The sequence below is a fragment of the Panthera tigris genome, chromosome B4 (assembly GCF_018350195.1).
Source record: "Panthera tigris isolate Pti1 chromosome B4, P.tigris_Pti1_mat1.1, whole genome shotgun sequence".
NCBI classification, from domain to species: domain Eukaryota; kingdom Metazoa; phylum Chordata; class Mammalia; order Carnivora; family Felidae; genus Panthera; species Panthera tigris.
The window spans coordinates 82,557,683-82,579,987 of record NC_056666.1 but is presented as its reverse complement, the minus strand read 5'-3'; the positions used below and the strand labels follow the sequence as shown (position 1 = coordinate 82,579,987).

Sequence of the window (22,305 nt, the reverse complement as noted above, 5' to 3'; positions counted from 1 at the left end):
CAGGTTGAGGATAGGAAAAAATGTTCCGGAAAGACAATGATCAGGAGGGAAATTAAAGACTTCATGCCAGAGAGCCTGGAGGCCAGACTGCCTATACAGCCATCCTGACTGAGGAGGCCAGACCCTTTTCTGATCATAGCCTGCCTGCCTGTTCCCTGCAAAGCCATGTGGCTGTACCTGGCGGCCCTTGTGGGCCTGTACTACCTCCTGCGCTGGTACCGGGAGAGGCAGGTGGTGAGCGACCTCCGAGACAAGTACGTCTTCATCACGGGCTGTGACTCGGGCTTCGGGAACCTGCTGGCCAGGCAGCTGGACCTGCGAGGCTTGAGGGTGCTGGCCGCGTGTCTGACGGAGAAGGGGGCAGAGCAGCTGAGAGACCAGACGTCAGACAGGCTGGAGACGGTGATCCTGGACGTCACCAAGACAGAGAGCATCTCTGCGGCCACCGAGTGGGTGAAGGAGCGTGTGGGAGACAGAGGTACTGCCCAGATTCCTGTTTGTGCCTTTGTTGCTTCTCTCTGTGCAAGGGAGACCTCTCTTCTGCCAACTGGGAAGATTCCCAGGATGTTTTCCAGAACTTGAAGTCATACTAGCTTTCTTCGCCTCACCCAGCTTATCAAAAGAGGGTCTTCCTTCTCCACTGCCCCCCACCTTGAGACCTTGGAGCTCTGGAGTTTTGGGGAGAGTGTGCCCTGATGAAGATGTGCCCTCCCCGAATTCCTCCTCTCTCAGCAGAGGTTCTGGATTTCTTTTCTTTTTTTTTTTTTTTAAGAATTTTTTAAATGTTTATTCATTCTTTGAGAGACAGAGCGTGAGTGGGGGAGGGGCAGAGAGACAGGGAGACACAGAATTCGAAGCAGGCTCCAGGCTCTGAACTGACAGCGTAGAGCCCGACGCGGTCTCAAACTCACAAACCGTGAGATCATGACCTGAGCCGAAGTCGGACGCCCGACCAACTGAGTCACCCAGGCGCCCCGGTTCTGGATTTCTTGATGCTGAGTGACTAGGAAGACTCACTTTCTGGAGGAGGAGTTGAGACAGGGGACCCAGCCTGAATGCTTGCTTTGGTGACTGGGGGCATTGCTGGAGCCGGGTCCTGTTCTCAGCACTTTAACAACACCTCATGGTATTCTATGAAATTGTTTCCTGCATTTTATTCATCATATTCAATATAAACGATGTCTTGGCAAACTTTTTTGTTGTGTTTTGTCCCAGAGATTGTGACGTCCTTGCCCCTCTGCCTGTCTGTCTTGCAGGAGGGAGCTCTCCTACTTTGGGGTGAAGGTGGCTGTGATTGAGCCTGGTTTCTTCAACACTGGAGTAACCAACTCTGAGAAGATTTCTAGGGCCATCCAGGAAGCATGGGATCAGGCCAGCCCAGAGGTCAAGGAGATCTATGGGGAGAAGTTCCTGGCATCTGGTGAGTGAGCTGCGGACTGGGGGGAAGGGAGACAAACCCTTGTGGGGCAGCCTGAGCCCATCCCAGCTCCTCCTACACACTGGGTCAGGCCTCCAGGCCCTGACTCAGCCCACACAGTGGGGACATTTAACTCCATCCCCATGGTCCCGTGTGGCCACCTGCCGACCTCAGGAAGAGCCAGGCTTGTTAGACCTAGGGGCCACGCTTTCCTCTAACGCCCTCATTATTTGGGGAGGAAACTGAAGCCAGAGAGGGAAGAATGTATGGATTCCTGACAGGCTGGCATTAGCCAGCTGGTTTTCAGGTGCTTACATTTCTAGTGTTTGTAGAGACCTCAGTTTCTGCGGAGCACATATTCCCAGGAATAGAGCCAGAGGGGGCGTAGTGTGGAGAGTGTTCCTGTGGGAAGGAGTGGGGACACACTCCGATGACATCCCTGCGCCAGATCCTCACAGTGAAGGCACGGATGTGTCTCTGCATTTTTGCGTTCCCACCCCAGATAGTGGAAGCTGCCTACCTGTAGGCCTGGAAACAAGTTGCACAATTAGTACCTACTCCTTGTCCTTTCCAGCTCCCTTTTCCATCACCTATGGCTCCCCTCTTCAGAAGATACACACCCGGTGGCGAAGAGGGAATGGGTGGGAGGGACGCGCCCACGGGAAGGCGGTCTCGCTGAGTTTCGGCAGGGCACCACCAGGGGGCGCGCGCCGCCGCTCCAGCGCGCGCTCGGTTACAGGTGCTGTCTGGGGAATCTGGCAGAGTTGCCCTTCTTGGGGGCGTGCGTGGGGATCTCAGCGTCTGGACGTCCTGTGCAGGATCTCAGCGCAGAGATCCGCAGCAGCGAGTCTTCATTCCCCTGGCGCCTCTGCGGGGTTTCTCGTTCTGGGCCCCACAGCTCCCAGGTAAGTGAGTGGCACCCCAGCCTCTTTCTCTTACTATCCTCTCTGAACTTCCTGTGATTTCAGACAAATGAACTCTGAAGCTCCTGGCACCGCTGACAGGCGGTCACGTTGTTTTGAGGATTTACAAGAGTGAAGCAGCAGGTGCTGAGGGCTGGGAGGTGTCTCTGCCGCGTGGCCCCCTGAAAGTTGATGGTTGAAGGAATCTGTGGTTACTGAGAAAAAAATCTCCAATTCCTTTCAAGTAAAGAAACACGGCCTTATCCCTTAATGGGGTTTGGACATACGTGTCTCTTTGGGTCGCTGAGAGTTTCCAGGGCTCCTTCCTTCCTCCTTGCCTTCTTCTCCACTGCCCTTGAGGAAGCCCTTGTTAGGAGGGTCCTGGCAGTGACCCCCAGGAAGCAGAAACAGGTGAGGCTCTGCAGGACCAGGCCTTGCCAGGCTGCCACTGCTTCCGCCTTAAGAGATAAATGCTTTCAGGACTACAGTCACCTCTCTGCACATAACAGTTTCAACTAAAGACTTAATCTGTACCCCTTTCTGTCCTTTTCACCTGCTGGGGGATACTTTTGCAGTTATGGGGCTTACAGCCCTCACTGCTTGCGTGAGGTTTTAGGTCCCCATGCAAGCCAGTCTTTTCTGCCTTCTGAGTCTGTATCTGAAATTCTGGATGTGGGAGGGGCAGAGGGCAATGCAGGCAGGCACCCGGGGCCTGCTGAAAGGGTAGCAGCTGTGAGCCCCGCTTTGCTGAAGTGCTTCCTTTCAACGTTCCCAGCAACTGGGAACAGTCTCTCTCCTGTGTGTGCCCACCTTCATTCCCTTCTCCCCCATCTTTGCCTCTGATATCAGACACCCCTTTAGTCTCCTGAACACCTTTCCACCCCAGAGAAATACTGTATCTGGAGGGAATCTATTCCTTAAACATTTTGCCTTCTCCGATCTCAGTGAGAGTGACAATGACTTAGTCTTCTCAGAAATGAATTCTGAATTCTTATCTGGCTCAGATAAGGAAACCCTGGTTCATAGCATAAGCTGGCAGCCAAGGTCACACCACAGCTGGTTGGTAGCAAACCTGGGTGTTGAAACCACATGCATCTTGATTCGCAGTGTATATATCTTCTTCATAAGAATCTCCAGTAGGTCAGGGAGACCAAAGGTACAGCCTTGAACAGGAACAAAGTAAGAAGACAGTTCTGAACCATGAGATTTAGGACATAGGGGATTCCAGTGTGGGGGGGGGCGGGGGGGTTGGGGGTGTGTGTCTGAGGGAGTAGGTGGGCAGAGGAAAATGGGAGGAGTGGAAGGACCAGGAGAAGGTGACTGAGAAAAGTATCCTCATGTCAAAGGATTCTTTGTGAAATCCAATGGCATCTAGTAGAAACAGCATTAATGTACCGAAGAGCATGCAAGTTGAGGCCGGAATCAAGAGTACTCACTAAAGGCAGTGACCAGGAAGAACTTGAGGACTCCATGTCAGACAGCCTGGCGGCTGGCCCGCTACTCACACCTTGTGTGTTCCTAAGTCATCCTGTCTGAACACCGGCTACACTCTTGTTTCATTTCAGCCTGTGTGTTCCCCACAAAGCCATGTGGCTGTACCTGGCGACCCTCGTGGGCCTGTACTACCTCCTGCACTGGTACCAGGAGAGGCAGGTGGTGAGCAACCTCTGAGACAAGTACGTCTTCATCACGGGCTGTGACTCGGGCTTCGGGAACCTGCTGGCCAGGCAGCTGGACCTGCGAGGCTTGAGGGTGCTGGCCGCGTGTCTGACGGAGAAGGGGGCAGAGCAGCTGAGAGACCAGACGTCAGATAGGCTGGAGACGGTGATCCTGGACGTCACCAAGACAGAGAGCATCTCTGCGGCCACCGAGTGGGTGAAGGAGCGTGTGGGAGACAGAGGTACTGCCCAGATTCCTGTTTGTGCCTCTTTGTTGCTTCTCTCTGTGCAAGGGAGACCTCTCTTCTGCTAACTGGGAAGATTCCCAGGATGTTTTGATTTTCGAAGCCTCAAGCTTTGGAGTTTCCTGAGCAGAAGGCCTGAGTGCCTGAGTCTGAGCCCAGGGTTAAATGAGCCCAGCCTGAGTTTAGGGCCAATAGTCTGAGGAGGTGTTGGGACACTGAGGCTTACTACGGGGCAGCGTGGGGCTGAGCCAGGCTAGACCCAGGCTCCTGATCTCAGCAGATACACATTTTCTTGTTGGTTCCTTCCCACCGGACCCTCTGCAGGGCTTTAAGATCAGCCCCACTTAACTTATGAGGACACTGAGGCTTATGAGGGAGCTGAAGGGACTTTTGGTCAAATGTGGGTGAGGGGTCCTATTCTTCCCCCTCTATTATGCTGCCTGCCCTTTTCGGGAAAGAAGACATCACTGATGTCTTTTTTGTGATTAAAAACGTAAAACATGCTCCTTGTATACAACATAGAAGATGATAAAGATAAAAGGAGATTTTCCAAATGTCAGTTTCCGGAGTCAGTTACATAGTTATGTATCCTATGATCAGCATTTTCATTGTCAAATCCTTTTTTTTTCTTTTTTAAAAATACTTTTTAATGGTTTTGTGTGTGTGTGTGTGTGTGTGTGTGTGTGTGTGTGTGTTTTAGAAAGAGAACGAGAACATGAGCCGGTGGGGGAGGGACAGAGAGAGAACCCCAAGCAGGCTCCACACTGTCAGCACAGAGCCCGATGCGGGGCTCGATCTCACAAATCATGAGATGATGACCTCAGCTGAAATCAAGAGTCAGACGCTTAACTGACTGAGCCATCCGGGTGCACCTGGGCACACTCTTAACGAAGCTGGGCTTATTGCCCCTGGTATGCCAGGCACTGAGGAGCAGCAAGTTGAGAAGGAACATCCCTGCGGTCCAATAGCTCAATGTGCGTGCAAACGCTGATGCCCTGTAGTCACTTCATTCTCACTTCCTCTCTTGCACCCTATTCCTTTATACACGTAGATGTTGTTGATGTGGTAAAAAAAAAAAAAAAAAAAAGTGGATTGGAAGGTGACTTGGAACCACAGTCGTGTCTCACTCAGGCACACGGTGTTGCTCTCTCCCTACCCTGTAACTAGGACTCTGGGGCCTGGTGAATAATGCTGGCATCTCCATTCCCTTGGCACCCAGTGAGTGGCTGACCAAGCAGGACTTCATGAAGATACTCGACGTGAACTTGTTGGGGTTGATAGAGGTGACCCTGAGCCTGCTGCCCCTAGTGAGGAAGGCGAGGGGCCGCGTGGTCAACATCTCCAGCATCATGGGCCGGGTGTCCCTTCTGGGTGGGAGCTACTGCATCTCCAAGTATGGCGTCGAGGCCTTCTCCGACTCCCTCAGGTATTGGACTGGGACAGAGCCCATCCTTTCAGTCTTCCTGCTTCTGTGCTTCTGGGGGAGATTTTCCAGGGGGTTCAATCACTCATAACCTCAAAGGCTCTTCCTTCCAGATGCCTCTGTCTTGCTTCGTGCTAGGAATTCACTGGGAAGCACCTTCCCATGTTCTGGGCATTGGGATGGGCCCCAGGCCTATACAGTTGGTTTCACCTATGGTTGCCCTGGAGGAGGGCCCACGGTTGGGAAATGCTTGAGGCAGAATTGGACCTGAGATCATTTGGCTACAGAGCTCATGTCCATAATTCCTATAATATTCAGCTTCAGGGGGCCCTCGACATGGAGGTCCAGCATTTGACTCAGTTCAACAAGATGCTTCTCGGCATTTCTGTGAGTGCACAACAAATGTGTCTGAGGACGACAAGACGAGGTCCCTGACCTAAAATGTCTGACAGCTGAGAAAGGGACAAGAGAGACACAAATGCTGTGACCATCTATCACGATGGTTGTGACTAACTTAGCTAGCTGTGGTGGTGGTGGTGGCCAGTGGAACAAGGGGAGAGTCTTAGAGAATGGCCTGAGCTGAGGATTGAAGAAATGAACTTGGAAACCTGGCAAAGTAGGGTCAGAAGGCCTCCTGTATGAGGGAACGACTCGAGCCCAAGCCCAGGGTGAGTAATGGCTGACTGCCTATGCTGTGGGGTCCTCTAGGCTAGTGGACAAGGCCTGGTCAGGCAGAGGGGATGCTGGGCAGGTGGGCTCAAGGAGACACGGGGGCCCCGGACAGGCTGCAAACCTTCTTGCTGTTGGCAGCAGGACCCCGTGGAAGGGATTTACTCAGGGGAGCAACGTGGTCGAATCAGCCTCTGGAGAACCCACTGGCCGCAGGGCAGAGGTTGGCTCTGGGTGTCGGGGATCTGAGATGTAGGCAGAGATGTTCCTCAGAGGACAGAAGGCAGACGAGGGAGCAGGGCACAGGAGGTAAAATGGGCAAAGTCTGGAGATGGACTGGATGTGAAGGGAAATAGGAAGAGATGGCATGTAAGTGGTGCTTCACAGCAGAAGAGGTAGGATGTGAGCTAGCCAGCACGTGTGTGGACAGTACTGGAAAACATGTGCATACCTTATGCAGAGACTATACATCATCATTATTTTCTCCCCCTGGATGCTGCTCTTGGAACCTGTCCGAGCTTCTGAGTTTATCCCACCCCAATCCCAAGTTAGGTGTATATCGGGTTTGTTTGTTGTGTTTTGTCCCCGAGCCTTCTGATGTCCTTGCCCCTCTGCCTGTCTGCCTTGCAGGAGGGAGCTCTCCTACTTTGGGGTGAAGGTGGCTGTGATTGAGCCTGGTTTCTTCAACACTGGAGTAACCAACTCTGAGAAGATTTCTAGGGCCATCCAGGAAGCATGGGATCAGGCCAGCCCAGAGGTCAAGGAGATCTATGGGGAGAAGTTCCTGGCATCTGGTGAGTGAGCTGCGGACTGGGGGGAAGGGAGACAAACCCTTGTGGGGCAGCCTGAGCCCATCCCAGCTCCTCCTACACACTGGGTCAGGCCTCCAGGCCCTGACTCAGCCCACACAGTGGGGACATTTAACTCCATCCCCATGGTCCCGTGTGGCCACCTGCCGACCTCAGGAAGAGCCAGGCTTGTTAGACCTAGGGGCCACGCTTTCCTCTAACGCCCTCATTATTTGGGGAGGAAACTGAAGCCAGAGAGGGAAGACATGCATGGATTCCTGACAGGCTGGCATTAGCCAGCTGGTTTTCAGGTGCTTACATTTCTAGTGTTTGTAGAGACCTCAGTTTCTGCGGAGCACATATTCCCAGGAATAGAGCCAGAGGGGGCGTAGTGTGGAGAGTGTTCCTGTGGGAAGGAGTCGGGACACACTCCGATGAAATCCATGGATTCAACCTGGAGATGAGTGGGGAGAGGTGGGATGCTTTTAGAAACTTCTCTCAAGTTGATCCCAAAGCAAGATTAAAACGTGACAATATGTTGTTCCCTTTGGGCAGTCAAGAAATCAGTGAAAAAGTTGAAGTCAACATGTTGCAACAATCTGTACTTGGTGACAAACTGCGTGGAACATGCCCTAACAGCCTGCCACCCCCGCACTCGATTCTCATCTGGCTGGGATGCCAAGCTCCTCTACCTCCCCATGAGTTACATGCCTACCTTACTGGTGGATGCCATGATCTACTGGATGTCTCAAAGACCCATCAAGGCTCTGTAACCCCAGACTGGGGTGCATGGTAGGAGGGAGTTGGGTACTGTGTGAGGGCGGGAATCCCTCAGGGGGAGGGAAATACAGTGGAGGGGGGGGTTCTTGTGTCACCAGGGACACCCATCTCAACTTCCTCCTCGCCTCCTCCCCAGACTTCCCTGGACATTAGCACTCTAGGAATATTAGGAGGAAAGTCACAAGTTTTGTGATTGAGGAACAGGGACCCAATAGCACACAACCATACCTTGTTCCTTGAATGGCCTCTCAAGGCTTGGAGTCTTTTGGCCCTCCTGCCACTTGAGGAATCCATTCTTGGCAGCGTGTTAGCAGCAGGGAGGGGCTCAGCCCCCACCTACTCTGCTTCTGTCCCCATACTCAAGGTGTGCCTTGCTTCTGTCCAGTGTCCCCCTCCTACAGGATGGACATGGCCTGGGGGAGTTAATGCCCCTTTCCACTGAAGATACCTCTGACAGGGATGGAGATGTGGATGGCAACCACCAGCCTGACCCATCAACCTGAGGTGCCAATTCACAGACCCTGGCTGAAAGGACATGTCTGTAATTGGAATCATGACAGAGGACACAGAAACAAACCAGTTGTTGAGTTGTCTTGAAACCTTGAAGTCCATTGATTATTTTTGCCTTAAAATAAAAATTGATAAGTTTACCTAGGTCCAGTGATTGGAACTGTGGCCTTGGGGAGTGGTGGGATATGAATCCATAAGAGAAGGAGTCAGGTACCTTCATGGAGATCATGGGGGTGGGATTTTAAGAGGAGAGTTGGATCACTCTTCTTTCCAAAGAAGTGGGGTGGGAGGCTAATGTTTCTTTTCCAGGATTTTTCAAGTAACACAGTGTCACAGGAAGACCCAAGGATGGATAGACAAAGAGAAGTTGCTGAGGCACTGGCAGACTCCAGTCCCTTTCCTGGAGACATCAGCCTCTCCCCTCAACAGCAACCTCTCCGCAGCCCTCTTTGTCCCCTCATTTAGAGTTATGCCCCCCATCTGCAGCCATCCCCAGGTTCCCCAGCCCATCCCCTTTCTCACATCCTATGGTGGAGGACAGTAAGAGTCACTTCTGGACCCCAGTCTGTTGTTTTCTGCTAACCTTTGTTGAGCACCTACTATATACTGGGCAGGGGTTCCCTTAATTACCCAGCATTTCCCGAGACCACAACTCTCTACATCTCCACTGTTCTGATGATGTTCTGAGTATGAACTGAACAGAGAACGCATTGTACAAAGTGATGTAGATTCCTGGGCTGAGGACAAATTGGTGCTGGGAGCTGCCTCATCAGGTGCCTTAATTTTCTTCCCTCAGTTTCAAACTGAGGCTATGGAGACCTTAGGGGGACCTGATACTGTAGAATATCAGTGTTCTTGGTGAAAACAGAAAGCGAGGTCAGATGTGGCAGTGTCATTCATTCTCACCCTGTAGTAGGGGCTGGGGATGGCCTGGAGGAGCTGAAGGCCCCTCTCTGCTGAGGATACTAGTGAACAGACGTGTGGGCGGAGTTCAACCACCAGTCTGACCTGTCAGCCTCAGGTGCCCACACAGCAGGGAGACCTGTCATCTGAGAGTGGGGCATTTCTAGCCCTAGGGAAAGAACCCTTCTGTGTGGTCCTGCAGCCTTCCACTGCGTGACCTGCTTTTTTGGGTGTTGGGAGTTTGAACCCAGGAGAGCATTTCCTTGACCATCAGTCAGCAGAGAGGCCCATGCGATGGTGGGTCAGGCCCGGTCCTGTGTTGGAGCAGTTCCAAGTCATCCCTTTCTAAATCCATAGACAATCCCTGGATGTCACCTGTCTTCTCAAGGATTGGGATACCCCTGGGGCTCTTCAGCCCTTGAGTGACCTTGTCTGGCTTCCCCTAGCCAAAATTTCCCTGTTCACTTACCCAGAGGGCAGAGTTAGGAGGTGCCTCCCAGACTGAGTGTATGCGTTGTGCCTTGGGCTTGGTATGCCATAGTTGGGGTTTGCCTCCACTGCTTCCTACCTCTGTCCCACACGGGGTTTGGATCAGCACCTCAGGGGTGTGTCCTTGATCTTACCTCTCACTCCTACCACCCTTGTTATAGAATGACCAACCTCTCTGGTCTTTCTTGAGGTGACACCTGCTTTATTTGATTCTGGAGCTTACCAACCTTGGTAGATAGCACACAGCATAGAGATGCATCCTTGTCTCTTCACCCTAGGAAAATTGTGGCCCCATTTCTTTCAGACTCTTTGAACAGGGAAGGTGTGGGTGGCTGGCCGCCAGTCCCTCGGGATGAGTTGGTGACTAGGCTCATCTTGGGGAATGGTGACTCTAGAGGTTTATTCAAGAGCCACCATAGACCCCAACATCCTTCTGTCCCTGAATCTTAGGCTCCTCTGTCTCATCTCCTTATTTCTTCTTCTTTACCAGCTTCCCTCCTAACTTTTGTGAGTTCTTTGCCCCATTTCCTGGAATTTCTCCCTCCCCTCCAAGTCCTGACCTTGAGACTTTTCCAAGTCTCTTATTCCAGCCTTCTTCTTGGAGCCAAGGAGTTGGCCCCAGGCCATTCCTGCAGCTGCCCAGGGAACTCATGACCTGCCCCTATCATCTGGCTGGACCTCATCTCAATGATGTTCATGTCAGAACTCTCTCGTCTCCTGCCTCTGAATTCTCTTGCCACTTGTGGTTCTACCCGTTATCAGCCCCAGTATATTAAAATCCCCCTGACTCCTGGTCTCCCCTACCTCTGTACATCCAATTAGCCACTGTGTCAGTTGACTTCATAATCCCTTCCTTCCAGTATCCCCTCTGGGCTTCTCAGATTACTAGATCCCCTAGTGTGTGCTTAGCCCTTGAGGTAGAAAGAAATGCCAAGGGGGCCCAGCCCTGGGGGAGCTGATGTGTCTTCTGCCATTAACTTTGTCCATTTGTCCGGTCACCAAGTGAGGGTGAGAGCTGGGTCTGCCTGGAATGCAGTGGGGGCTCCTCATTGGTGACCTGAGTATCACCTCCCAAGACCCAGGCCCGGAGCCCCTCCATCTTTCTGCTTTCAGAAACAGCCTCCCAGGCCATCCGTAAGAGACTCTTAAATACAGAGAACAAGTTGAGGGTTGCTGTAGGGCTGGGGGGGGGATGGGCTAGATGGGTGATGGGCATTAAGGAGGGCATTTGTTGAGATGAGCACTGGGTGTTATATGTAAATGATGAATCATTGGGTTCTACTCTGGAAACCAATACTACACTGTTAACTGACTTGAATTAAAAAAAAAAAAAAAAAAAGAAATTAAAAAGAAAAAAAGCAGCCTTCCTGCAGAAGGGTTCTGCTGCCTCTGGCCTCAGTGGAGTCACATCCACCCTGGGGAAAACCTTTTGTTTTTCTTAATCTCTCATAATGGAGATTCACCTAAGGACAGAGAATTGCAAAGAGCCAGTAACTTGAAACTCATTTCTTTTGGGACTTGGGGGGCACAAAGCCAATTCTGTTTGTTTTACATTAATGAATTTGTCTTAATTTTTTTTGCTGAAAATAAAAATTAAGTTTATTTACATGTCTGAACTCATGACAAATGATTTTGATCCCTGGGCCAGAGGTGGGAGATTTCCAGGGATGCTCTCTGGGCTGAGTCCTCCTTTCTCACCTGGCCTGCTCAGACCACCCAGGTGAGCCACCTCTCAGCATCAGCATCACCAACGGGGTCTTTCCTATCCTTGGCAGCTTCACCTATCAGGGCTGGGGGAGAGCGAGAGGCAGCCACCAGTACTGTCTGAGGTCACAAGGCTTCAGGTTGGACTTGAATTTCTTGCATCTAGGCTAATTGGTATGGTGATGCATCCACCTATAGAAATTATAAAGTGGCTCATCCAGGAGCCCTGTGTCTGTTGCCAGTGGAAGAAAGCTCTTCTCAGTGGCTTTCAGCAGACTGCCAGCTGGGGCTCAGAAGACCAGCCTCTCCAGCTGTCTCCTGAGCCCAATACTTCTTGGCCACCAGCATCCTCTTGCCCTATGGCAGCTATCACGGATTTCTCCTTTATGTATCGATGGTTCAAGAACTGCAATCTGGTCCGCAACCTCTCAGACAAGTATGTCTTCATCACAGGCTGTGACTCGGGCTTCGGGAACCTGCTGGCCAGGCAGCTGGTTGATCGGGGCATGCGGGTGCTGGCTGCTTGCTTCACTGAGGAAGGGGCCCAGAAGCTTCAGCAGGATACCTCTTACCGACTGCAGACCACCCTATTGGATGTCACCAAGACTGAGAGTATAAAGGCAGCGGCCCAGTGGGTGAGGGACCAAGTGGGTGAGCAAGGTGGGGCAAATTGCATTCTTTGGCCTTCTTAGTTTATTCTTCTGTCTTTCTCCTCTAGGCATCTGACAGTGATCAGGGACAGTGTTGTTCAGATGTAGTAGGAGAGGTGATGTAGAGAAAGGGGCTGGGGCTTTGGCTCAGTGGGTTTGGAAACTGTTGCTTAGTTTGGTCTGTTCACACAAAAGGGGTGATTTCCCAAGGAAGTTTTTTTCTGCCAGAGACTCAGAGGGATGGGGGAAGGTTGCCAGAGGATGTGGGAGAGGGAAGACTTGTTCTGTATGTCCAAACCTTTAAAGATGGGAGTTGCCTCTCTGGGACTTAGGTAGTCCTAACCATCAGTTCCAACTGAAACGTGAGCACCTTTCTTACTGGGAGTGGGCTAGGGAGAGGGAAGAGGGAACAGGAGGTTGGACTCCCTGAGCAGGGACATTTGCTCTCCTTGTGTCAAACTAGAAGGCAGGGGAGACAGAGATCTGTCCTCTTCCTTCACATCATGGTGGGTATTGGGTTGACCTCAAGGTAAGTGATGACATCAGAGTGACCACTCCTATTGGGAAAGGAGGCCGTGGGCTGGCTGGGCTGGCCCAGGACTACATGCAAACCTGCCCGGGAAGCTTCCTGCATGCAGGGCATGGGCACAGGAGCAGGAGAAACAGGCTGGCTCTCTTGTGGAACAGCAGTCTGGAGGAAGTCCTGGCTCCTAAGGGAACTGGTCTGGGGGCCGGAGAGCCCTGGGGCCCAGGAGGGGCCAAACAGTAACTCTCTGCTTGATTTTTCTCCTTAGCATTTACCACTATCTAATATTCCATATATTTTACTTATTTTTCTTATTCATTGTTTGTTTCCCCTGCTAGAATAAAGGTTCCTGGGATGGGGCGGGGGGCAGGGCTTTTCGCCTCTTTTCTTTTATAGATCCTTAGTACAGAATAGTGTCTGGCATCTAGTACGGTGCTCAATAAATTTTTGTTGAATGAACTAATTAATGAATAATTCAGTGAGAGTCAGTCTCTTTTCTCAATAGGCTGCCTTGCCCTACATTTAGCTGTGAGCCACTTGTGTTAATGAGTCACTGGGTATATTAGTTTCCTGTTGCTGTTCTAACAAATTAACACAAAAATGTAGTGGCTTAAAACAACACAAATTTATTATCTTAAAGTTCTGGAGGTCAGAAGTCCAAAATGGGTCTCACTGAGCTAAAATCAAGGTATCAACAGAGCAGTGTTCATTCTGGAGGCTCTAGGAGAGGATTCATTTCATTGCCTCTCCCAGCTTCTAGAGGTTGCCTGCATTTCTTAGCTCATGACCCTCTTCCTCTATCTTCAAGACCAGCAACGTGGGGCCAAGTCCTTTTCACACTTCTGTCTCTCTGGTTGTCTTTCGTCTCCTTCTTCCACTTAAAAAAATCCTTGTGATTATATTGGGTTTAGCAGGCTGATCCAGGATAATCACCCCATTTTAAGGTCAGTTGATAAGCAATTTGAATTCCATCTGCTATCTTCATTTCTTCTTCCCGTGTAATCCCCCATATTAATAGGTTCCAGGGATTTGTACAGTGACTATTTGGGGAGCCATTTTCTGCCTACCCCATTGGGCACCATTCTTGGTCTAAGAAGTACTAGGAAAGCGGCGGGGCGGGGGGCAGGGGTTTTGGCATACTTTCTTGTGGCCCCTGAGAGTCCCTGGCACAGCCCTAAAGCTATTCACACCGCTCTGATGGTTCTCTAGTTGCTCTTTACAGGAAAAAAAAAAAAAAAAAAAAAAAATGAAGGCTGTCCTGGTTTGCCAGCAGGCAGAGCTGTCTACCAGGATGATCACAGGTAGTGGAGAGTGTGTGTCCCTTTTCCATGGACAGCACCTGGGTTTTATAGTCTTTGGGTCTCAGGAGCCTCATTTCCTCCTCTGTAAGACAAGAGAGCCTCCTCTGGCTGGGGAGGTTTGAGTTCTGCCAGCCAACTGGTCTCTTGGGGTCTCAATTGAGGGAAGGCAGGAAGATACAGTAGGGACATGGCTTGTGTGTGGACCCCAGGCACAGGAGGAGGGTGGACCAAGAGTGGTGTTTACATCCTGACAAGTTATTGGAAGAGAGTACAGTTGTGCTGGGAGTAGTATCTTGGGGCTGCAGGAGTCAAGGTGGGCTGGGAGGATGAGGGGAGGGGAAGGGAAGGCAAGGCACCTGAGCAGTGGGGTTTTTGGAATCTTTGAATGAAAGAGCTGGAAGGTGTCCTTAGGAATCATTTAAGGACTTTTCCAATGTGTTTTTAGAATCAAACCTCCTCCTCCAAGTGGAATTTCACTTGGAAGCTTGACATGTAAAACAAATGAAAATTGAGCCTCCCCTGCATCTCCTGAGCTGGTTCTGGGGTTCAGCCTGGAAGGGTCTCAGGATTGCAAAACCCAGGCTGGAAGCAACTGTCCTGGCCAGTCGATAAAGGACCTGAGGCCCAGAGAGAGGAAGTGACTTGTCCAAGGCTGAAGGTAGAAATAGAACTGGAACTTAAGGATCTTCAGGTGTGGGTTCCTGCGGAGTTGAATGACAATACTTAGCATTATTTCTCTCCATTTGTACCAACTCAACTCAAATTAAATATTTGAAAGAGAGCCTTATTACATTTTTTTTCATGATTGTTTTATTTAAATGTGTTACACATTTATGAATATTATTTATTTCCTCTCTGGTTTGTCAGCTCCTTGAGGGACAAGATCTATCTTGTTCATTTTACATCCCCAGCACCTTCCTCTGTAACTGACAGAGAATAGATATATGAGTAGATAAATGGATGAATGTGTGAATGGATGAACTCATTTTAATAATGTGCGAAATGGAGTCGGTTTCTTACACTTAGGTGGATAGAGAGGGGGAAGCATGATAAGGGCAAGACTTCAACCATTAATTCATTGGTATGAAAAGTATATCTCTCTTCCCAGAGCTAATAGCTTAGGTGCTATTAGCTAAAGCCTGGATTGTAGCTGGTACAGGGCCCCAGCTAGCACAGTGACAGTCTGTGTGAATCATAAAAAGTGCCCCTTTGGGGAAAACTAATTAGTAAAAGGCATATCTTCCTTTGGGCTGTCATAGCTCCCCATCACATGCCACCACCCTGCCTTCTTGTGCCTTGTGCACCTGCTCAACCATCCTCAGAAGCCCTGGGCTGGTGGGTGGTGGACACTGATGATTTTCCAGAGATGCTAATGATTTCTGTGTGGTTCTCTCTCCCTCCATCACGCCCCCAGGCCTCTGGGCCCTGGTGAACAATGCAGGTGTAGGCCTGCCCAGTGGGCCCAATGAATGGCTGACGAAGGAGGACTTTGTGAAGGTGATCAATGTGAACCTGGTGGGACTGATCGAAGTGACCCTCCACATGCTGCCCATGGTCAAAAAAGCCCGGGGCAGGGTCATCAACATGTCCAGCTCTGGTGGTCGTGTGGCTATCATCGGTGGTGGCTACTGCGTCTCCAAGTTTGGTGTCGAGGCCTTCTCTGACAGCATCAGGTGACTGGGCCCTGGTGCCAAACCACTCTGGGTCGGAGTCCTGGGGATTTCACCTCAGGAAGAGAGAGCTGGGGAGGGCAGCATGTGGGCAAGGGAGTTCTGGAGGGAGGGAGCTAACACAGTAGCAGGAAGAGGGCTAGTCTTCAGGGAGCCTTCCCCAAGGACCAGGAGAAGGAATGAGGAGAAGAGGTAGGGTGGTGATAGGAGGCTGTCTTCCTGTATTCCCTTGAGCTGTCTCAAAGTAAGTAAAACTATGTTTGGGCCTATGGGGGTAGAAAGGAGAGTATTTGATGCAGACAGAGAGGCCTGGAGGCAGATATGCTCATGGGAGACTCTCAAAGGAGGATTCAGGCCTTACCCAGACCCCCTCACTCCTTTGCCACGTGGGTGTTGAGTATGAGGCTGAGTGGGTGAACCTGGTAGGAGGCAGGGCTTTGGTCTAGATTTCTCTGTTGACTTCCTTCCTGCTGGGTTTGCCTAATGCAAACTGCTTGGGCAAGGGCTGAGGCCCTGATTTGCATGAAGGCAATGCCTGGCCTGGCACAGGGGTGGAGGGAAGCACCTCCAGGTTTCTGGGGAAATAAGCCCCTGTAGAGGGATCAGAAGTGACTGTGCCTGATGATCCTTTGTCATCGTAGTGCCCCAGACTGAGTCCAACTCTTCTTTCCCAGGCGTGAGCTCCACTACTTTGGGGTGAAAGTCAGCATCATTGAGCCGGGGAACTATCGAACATCCATCCTGGGCAAGGAAGGCATGGTGTCCCGCATGCGAAAGCTGTGGGAGCGGTTGCCTCAGGAGACCCGGGACAGCTACGGGGAGGACTACTTCCACATCTGTGAGTTCTCTGGGAGGGAGACGAGTCTCTGAGAGGAACAGCGAGATCTTGGGGATCACTGACTCGTTTTCATTTCACAGATAATGGGATGGAGGCTCAGAGGGGTTAAGGACCCAAAGTCACACAACTAGTGGCAGGCTGGGATTTGAGAATAGAAGCCAAGGGCACAACTGCTCAGAACAATAGCCTTTGCAGGGAGAGTGGTGGTAGGGGAGATGCTGCCCAGGGACGTTCCCTACTCCTGGCACCTGCCTCCTGACATATTAGGCAGGTGCACAGGTGAAAATGTACTGACATGAGTACAGAGAAGTTAATTAAGAGCACGGCTGCTTCACTATAGTAGTTTTCTCTCTAGGAAACACAAAGGGGGTTCATTGGAGTTGGAGGTGAGGGTACTTAAACCACACTGTCCCACCCTCATCAACTGTTCACCAAGTTCTTGCATGGAGAGGTGAATTCTCTGTCTCCCTAGACCATCCCCAAATCTGGACCAGCTATTTCTCCTTTTGTTTTCAAGTTTTAATCCCTTATTGGGATGCCTGACTCTCAGGCACCATTTCCTTCTGGAGTTCTTGGGGCTCTCATTGAAGTATGAGTCCCAGTGACCCGCCCCCACCCCAGAGTCCTGGGGCAAAGTTGTACATCAGGGCCGGTAAGTGTACCATGAGGTTTGTCTATTTGTGTTGTGAGCCTTGGCAGACTTGGACCACTCAGATGCCTCACACCCATCTTCATACCCATGTACGCAATGCTAACAGAACAGCCCCTCACATTTGTTAGAGACTTACAATGTATCTGCCTGTGCCTTAGATCATTTGAGCCCCATAATGGCCTAATGACCAAGGCAAGGGCAGTGTTACAATTTTTTTTAAGTACTCTCCACACCTAATGTGGAGTTTGAACTTACAACCCCAAGATCAAAAGTCGTGTGTTCCACCAGCTGTGCCAGCCAGTCATCCCAGCGTTACTATTTTTTAATAACATTTTCTTTCTTGCATGACTTTGTAGAAAATATGGTAACTCTGAGACCTGTGTAGGAGAAAAAAACAAAACAAAACAAAACAAAACAAAAAAAGCCTCCAGTGACTAGGAATCCCACAAGCCAGAGAGTAATTTTACTCATTTTCTTCCAATTTTTTTCATGCACTTATATACACTTGCTTTCTTTTCTGTCCTGCTTCACTGTCTACCCTGCTATTATTCATCTTTATTATTTTTTAGAGCAGGTATTATTATTCCCATTTTATAGATGATGGAAGTTTCAGCTCAAAGTCACACAACCAGTAAGTGGCAGAACTGGGCACAGTTTGTCTGATTCCTAGTAGGAATTCAACACACAGTTTTTGAATTCAGGAAGAGAAATAGGATCATTTACAGGGTGTTCATGTAAGGGACAACCTGGAGGGTGTGGTAGATCTGCCTGAAATGTTGGATCTGATGGAAAGGAAGCTTGGATAGAATTCAGAAGAAACCATCTTTTGTGAAGAGCAACTGAGCCTTTGATTTCTGCCCCCTCTTGTACCCTCAGATACTGAGAAGTTAAAAAACATGATGCAGTTGGCAGAGCCAAGGATCAGAGAAGTCACCGACAGCATGGAGCACGCCATTGTTTCCCGGAGCCCCCGTATCCGCTACAACCCTGGCCTGGATGCCAAACTCCTCTACGTGCCATTGGCTAAATTGCCCACTCCTGTGACAGATTTCATCCTCAGCCGGTACCTTCCCAGGCCAGCAGACAGTGTCTGAGCTGGGGAAGTCCAGGTGGTTAGTGGAGTGTGGAGGAGGGAGGGGTATGGCAGAAGGAACTGCAGGGTCACAAGAGGTGGTGTTAGGCAATCGGGGTTCACTTTGCTTGGCTGACACCCACTGCCAGGGAAATATTGGATAACTTCTAGCAGAAGACAAGTGCCTCTTCCCACTCACTGGGGCCCCACAAAAAGCTGCAGGTGCAAAGACCTGAAGCATGGCCCCAAGAACATCTGTCACCCATTAAGGATATGGCTTTTTCTGGACCTGGAAATGTCAAGGGGAGGAAAACAAACTCCTGCGGAATCATGAGACTCTCTCAGTTACCACCACTGCGAAATATTGCAGGATAATCAAGCTCATGGAAGCATCTCAACCACTTTCCTATTGATCTCTCAATATGAATTAGCTACATTCCCACAACCCATTATTTGAAGTATGTACTAGGGCAGACAGGGAGTGCAAGATTATATCAGGTAAAAGTTTATATTTTCTCTCTATATAAATTTATCTGTTCATCGGTGATTGGGATTCACATAAAATAACATTCATTTATTTAATCATCATTGGTTAATTTTTCAAATATTTATTGTATGCCTATAAGATACCAGGCACTATGTAGGTGCCGGAAGGATGTAGAGATGATTAAATCATGGTCTTGGTTTTTTATTGTTTGTTTTGTGGCTTTGTGTTTTAGCACAATATCTAGTAGCAGAGATGGGACAACCAGTGATAGAAGAAACAGAAACCAGAAAATAATTATTTTTTTTATAGAGAGTATGTGACTGTGAATGGGGAAGAGGCAGAGAGAGAGAAAGAGAGAATCACAAGAAGCTCCATGCTCAGCACAGAGCCCAGTGCAGGGCTCTATCCCACTACCCTGGAATCATGACCTGAGCCAAAATCAAGAGTTGGATGCTCAACCCACCACCCAGGCGCCCCCAGAAAATCAAATTTTTAGAACTATGAGGAACCTGAGAGGTCATCTAATTCAGTAGTTCCCAAACTGTACATTGTAATCACCTGGTTAATTAAAAATACAGACTCCTGGCCTCAATGTTAGAAAATCTGATTTAGTAGCTTGGGATGGGGCCCAGAAATCTGTGTTTGTAACAAGGTAATGATTCCAATGTCTTTGGCACTTGGGAACCACAGCCGGCTCCACAGCAGTATTGAACACTCAAAAGAAGTGACCTGTCCAAGGCCTCCCAGCATGGTGGCCAAGACAAAACTCAGGTGTTCAGATTCCCAAAGTAGAGTTATAGTTTTGAAGAATACATTTTGACATTAGTTACATTGTCAAATAAGCCATGAAACTAAATTAAAAAAACAAACAAACACCTTGAACTTCAAAGCATTTGTGCAGTTCTATTGAAAAGATTTCTTTGATCTTGAGGCAGGGTCATGTAATAAAGGTCAAATGTGAATTTTTAAAATTAAAATGTCTCTTTTAATTAATTATTTATTTTTTTAATGTTTATTTATTTTTGAGACAGAGACAGAGCACAGTCGGGGAGGGGCAGAGAAAGAGGGACACAGAATCTGAAGCAGGCTCCAGGCTCTGAGCTGTCAGCACAGAACCGGATGCGGGGCTCGAACTCACAAATGGTGAGATCATGGCCTGAGCCAGTCAGATGCTTAACTGACTGAGCCACCAAGCACCCCTAAAATTAAAATGTCTTTAATTTGTGCCTCTTCAACATCTGACTGAACTTGAAAATAACAAAATGAAAACTTAATTATCTCTGCAAAGACCCCTTTTCTAGGTGCCCCTTCCTGAAGTTTTAAATTGGCTTTTCTTTCCTTATTCACTTATTCAGCCTCTTAATCAAATTATCTTCACATGTTTTTGTTTTGTTTTGATATTTTTCTTTTTTTAATGTTTATTTATTTATTTTTGAGAGAGAGCACAAGCAGGGGAGGGACAGAGAGAGAGAGGGAGACAGAGAATCCCAAGCAGGTTTCATGCTGTCAGTGCAGAGCCTGATGCAGGGCTCAAACTCACCTCGAGATCTTGATCTGAGCCAAAATAAAAAGTTGGATGCTTAACCAACTGAGCCACCCAGATGCCCCACGTTTTGATTGGATTTTAAGTAGGGAAGTAATGTGATCTGATTTAAATTTTGAAAGGGGGCTCTGTGGAGACTTAAATGAGGGGGCAGTGGTGGAAGAAACGGGACTATTGCATAATCCAAGCAAGAAATAATGGTACCATAGGTTAAAGTGGTACTAGAGGGGATGATGAGAATGGAGAAAATCAGTATATAATTTGGAGGAAGAATTACTGAAGGATTTTAATCAGTTATTCTGTCAAAAAGAATTTATCGTGTTCCTACTGTGTTCCAGCATAGTTCTAGATGCTGGAGTTAGAGTGGTGGACGAGACCAAGTCCTTCCTCCAAGCAGTTTATATTTTGATGGGTTGGAGGAATTGGGCAACAGACAAAAAAAAATTTTTTTTTAAATGAATGAGAATTTTATATGGTAATAAATGCCATTAAGAAGAGAAAATGTAGTGGAGCTCCTGGGTGACTCAGTCGGTTAAGGGTCCAACTTTTGATTTCAGCTCAAGTCATGATCTCGAGGTTCATGAGTTCAAGTCCCACATCGGGCTCCACATTGGCAGTGTGGAACCTGCTTGGGATTCTCTCTCTCTCTCTCTCTCTCTCTCGCCCTCCCCAGCTCATTCTCTCTCAAAGTAAATAAATAAAAGAAGAAGAAGAAGAAGAAGAAGAAGAAGAAGAAGAAAAAAAAAAAAAAAAAAGAAGAGGGTCCCCTGGGTAGCTCAGTCTGTTGAGAGTCCAGCTTCGGCTCAGGTGATGATCTCAGGACTTGTGAGTTCGAGCCCTGTATTGGGCTCTCTGCTGTCAGTGTGGAGCCCACTTCAGATCCTCTGTCTCCCTCTCTCTCTGCCCTTCTCCTGTTAGTGCTGTCTCTCTCTCTCTCTCTCTCTCTCTCTCAAAAATAAATAAACATTAAAAAAAAAAAAAGAAGAGAAAATGTAGTAATATAATGCATGACCAGGGAGGCTGCTTACCATTTTTTTAAACCAATGTTATTGAAGCAAAATTTATATTAAACAAAATGCACCCCTTTAACTATAAAGGTTGATGAGTTTTGACTTAGGAATATACCTGTGCAACCACCACCAGTCAAGATATAGGATGTTTCTCTTATCCAGAAAAATCTCCCTGGTGCCTCTTTGGGGTTAACCCATCCTCCTTTCTGCCCTGGCTCCAGACAACCACTGGTGTGCTTTGTGTCCTTATAGATTTGTTTTGAGGTTACTTATTTTTAAAGAAGATCACTTTTACTGCCTTTGGGGAATTAGTTGGAATGAACCTGGTTGGAGGGATAGAAGAGGAGCAAGACTAGAGATGATGAGAGAAATGTACCAATAAGATAATAGAAATAGAAATAATTAGCCTTTCTTGGACAGGACTCTGTCCCAAGGACTAAGTGTTTTAAGTGCTTAGTGTTTTAATTTTCATTCAATCTCCATAACAAGCACTATGAGGTTACCTCTATTGTATAGAGGAGGAAGCTTCAGAGAAGTTAGTGATTTGCTCACGATTACACAGCTAGTGAGTGGTGGTTGGGATCCAAGCACCTGTGGTTCCCCACACACTGCAATGGCGCACGCTTACCCAGTGCTTACTATATGCCAGGCACTGTTCTAAACACTTTAACCTGTACAAGAACCTTTATGGGTTCCAGTTTTAATGAGAGGAAACTAGAGGCCCGAAGAGAATAATCACATACTCTATGAGCAACTGGCAGAGCAAGTCCTTCCAGTTCTAAAATCCTATTCTTTGAATGTGTCATTGCTTATTTCAACTCAGGGTACATCTCTGTATGCAATTTGCAGCAGGGTTTTCTAGCTAGCAGCTCTGATGAGGCTTGCTTCTTTTTCCATGAACCTTCTGAAACCTCTCCTAACCAGCCTGGCTTGGGCCTGTCTTCTGGCTCTTTCCCTGTGAAGGTGGAGGAGCCTCTGCCCTCCATGACCTCCTCTTCTATAGGACATGCCTGAGGCTCAGCAAGCTCTCTGATCTTCAATGAACCCCAACCCAAAAGCGAGGGGAGG

General features: G+C 48.9%; 3 protein-coding genes across 3 annotated transcripts; all 3 read left to right on the top strand.

Moving 5' to 3' along the window:
• RDH16 (retinol dehydrogenase 16) lies at nt 1–8,538 on the top strand. The gene is made up of 5 exons (XM_042992564.1): nt 1–478; nt 5,390–5,648; nt 6,945–7,108; nt 7,658–7,894; nt 8,268–8,538. Exons 1-4 carry the CDS (start codon nt 166–168, stop codon nt 7,873–7,875), a joined length of 954 nt encoding a protein of 317 aa, XP_042848498.1. The 5' UTR covers nt 1–165; the 3' UTR covers nt 7,876–7,894; nt 8,268–8,538.
• Nucleotides 952–1,669, top strand: LOC122240373 (retinol dehydrogenase 16-like). The gene is made up of 2 exons (XM_042992565.1): nt 952–1,126; nt 1,257–1,669. The coding sequence occupies exons 1-2, from the start codon at nt 1,056–1,058 to the stop codon at nt 1,426–1,428; spliced, it is 243 nt and encodes an 80-aa protein (XP_042848499.1). The 5' UTR covers nt 952–1,055; the 3' UTR covers nt 1,429–1,669.
• Nucleotides 8,539–11,847: 3,309 nt separating the features above from the next.
• SDR9C7 (short chain dehydrogenase/reductase family 9C member 7) lies at nt 11,848–18,811 on the top strand. The gene is made up of 4 exons (XM_007081522.3): nt 11,848–12,148; nt 15,380–15,638; nt 16,310–16,473; nt 18,002–18,811. Exons 1-4 carry the CDS (start codon nt 11,848–11,850, stop codon nt 18,217–18,219), a joined length of 942 nt encoding a protein of 313 aa, XP_007081584.2. The 3' UTR covers nt 18,220–18,811.
• The last annotated feature ends 3,494 nt before the right edge of the window (nt 18,812–22,305 follow it).

Coding starts and splice junctions, on each gene's coding strand:
- RDH16 (XM_042992564.1), top strand. CDS start 166: ATGTGGCTGTACCTGGCGGCCCTTGTGGGCCTGTACTACCTCCTGCGC. Junction 5,649..6,944: donor GCCTTCTCCGACTCCCTCAG/GTATTGGACTGG, acceptor TCTGCCTTGCAG/GAGGGAGCTCTCCTACTTTG. Junction 7,109..7,657: donor GGAGAAGTTCCTGGCATCTG/GTGAGTGAGCTG, acceptor CCCTTTGGGCAG/TCAAGAAATCAGTGAAAAAG.
- LOC122240373 (XM_042992565.1), top strand. CDS start 1,056: ATGCTTGCTTTGGTGACTGGGGGCATTGCTGGAGCCGGGTCCTGTTCT. Junction 1,127..1,256: donor CACTTTAACAACACCTCATG/GTATTCTATGAA, acceptor TCTGTCTTGCAG/GAGGGAGCTCTCCTACTTTG.
- SDR9C7 (XM_007081522.3), top strand. CDS start 11,848: ATGGCAGCTATCACGGATTTCTCCTTTATGTATCGATGGTTCAAGAAC. Junction 15,639..16,309: donor GCCTTCTCTGACAGCATCAG/GTGACTGGGCCC, acceptor CTTCTTTCCCAG/GCGTGAGCTCCACTACTTTG. Junction 16,474..18,001: donor GGAGGACTACTTCCACATCT/GTGAGTTCTCTG, acceptor TTGTACCCTCAG/ATACTGAGAAGTTAAAAAAC.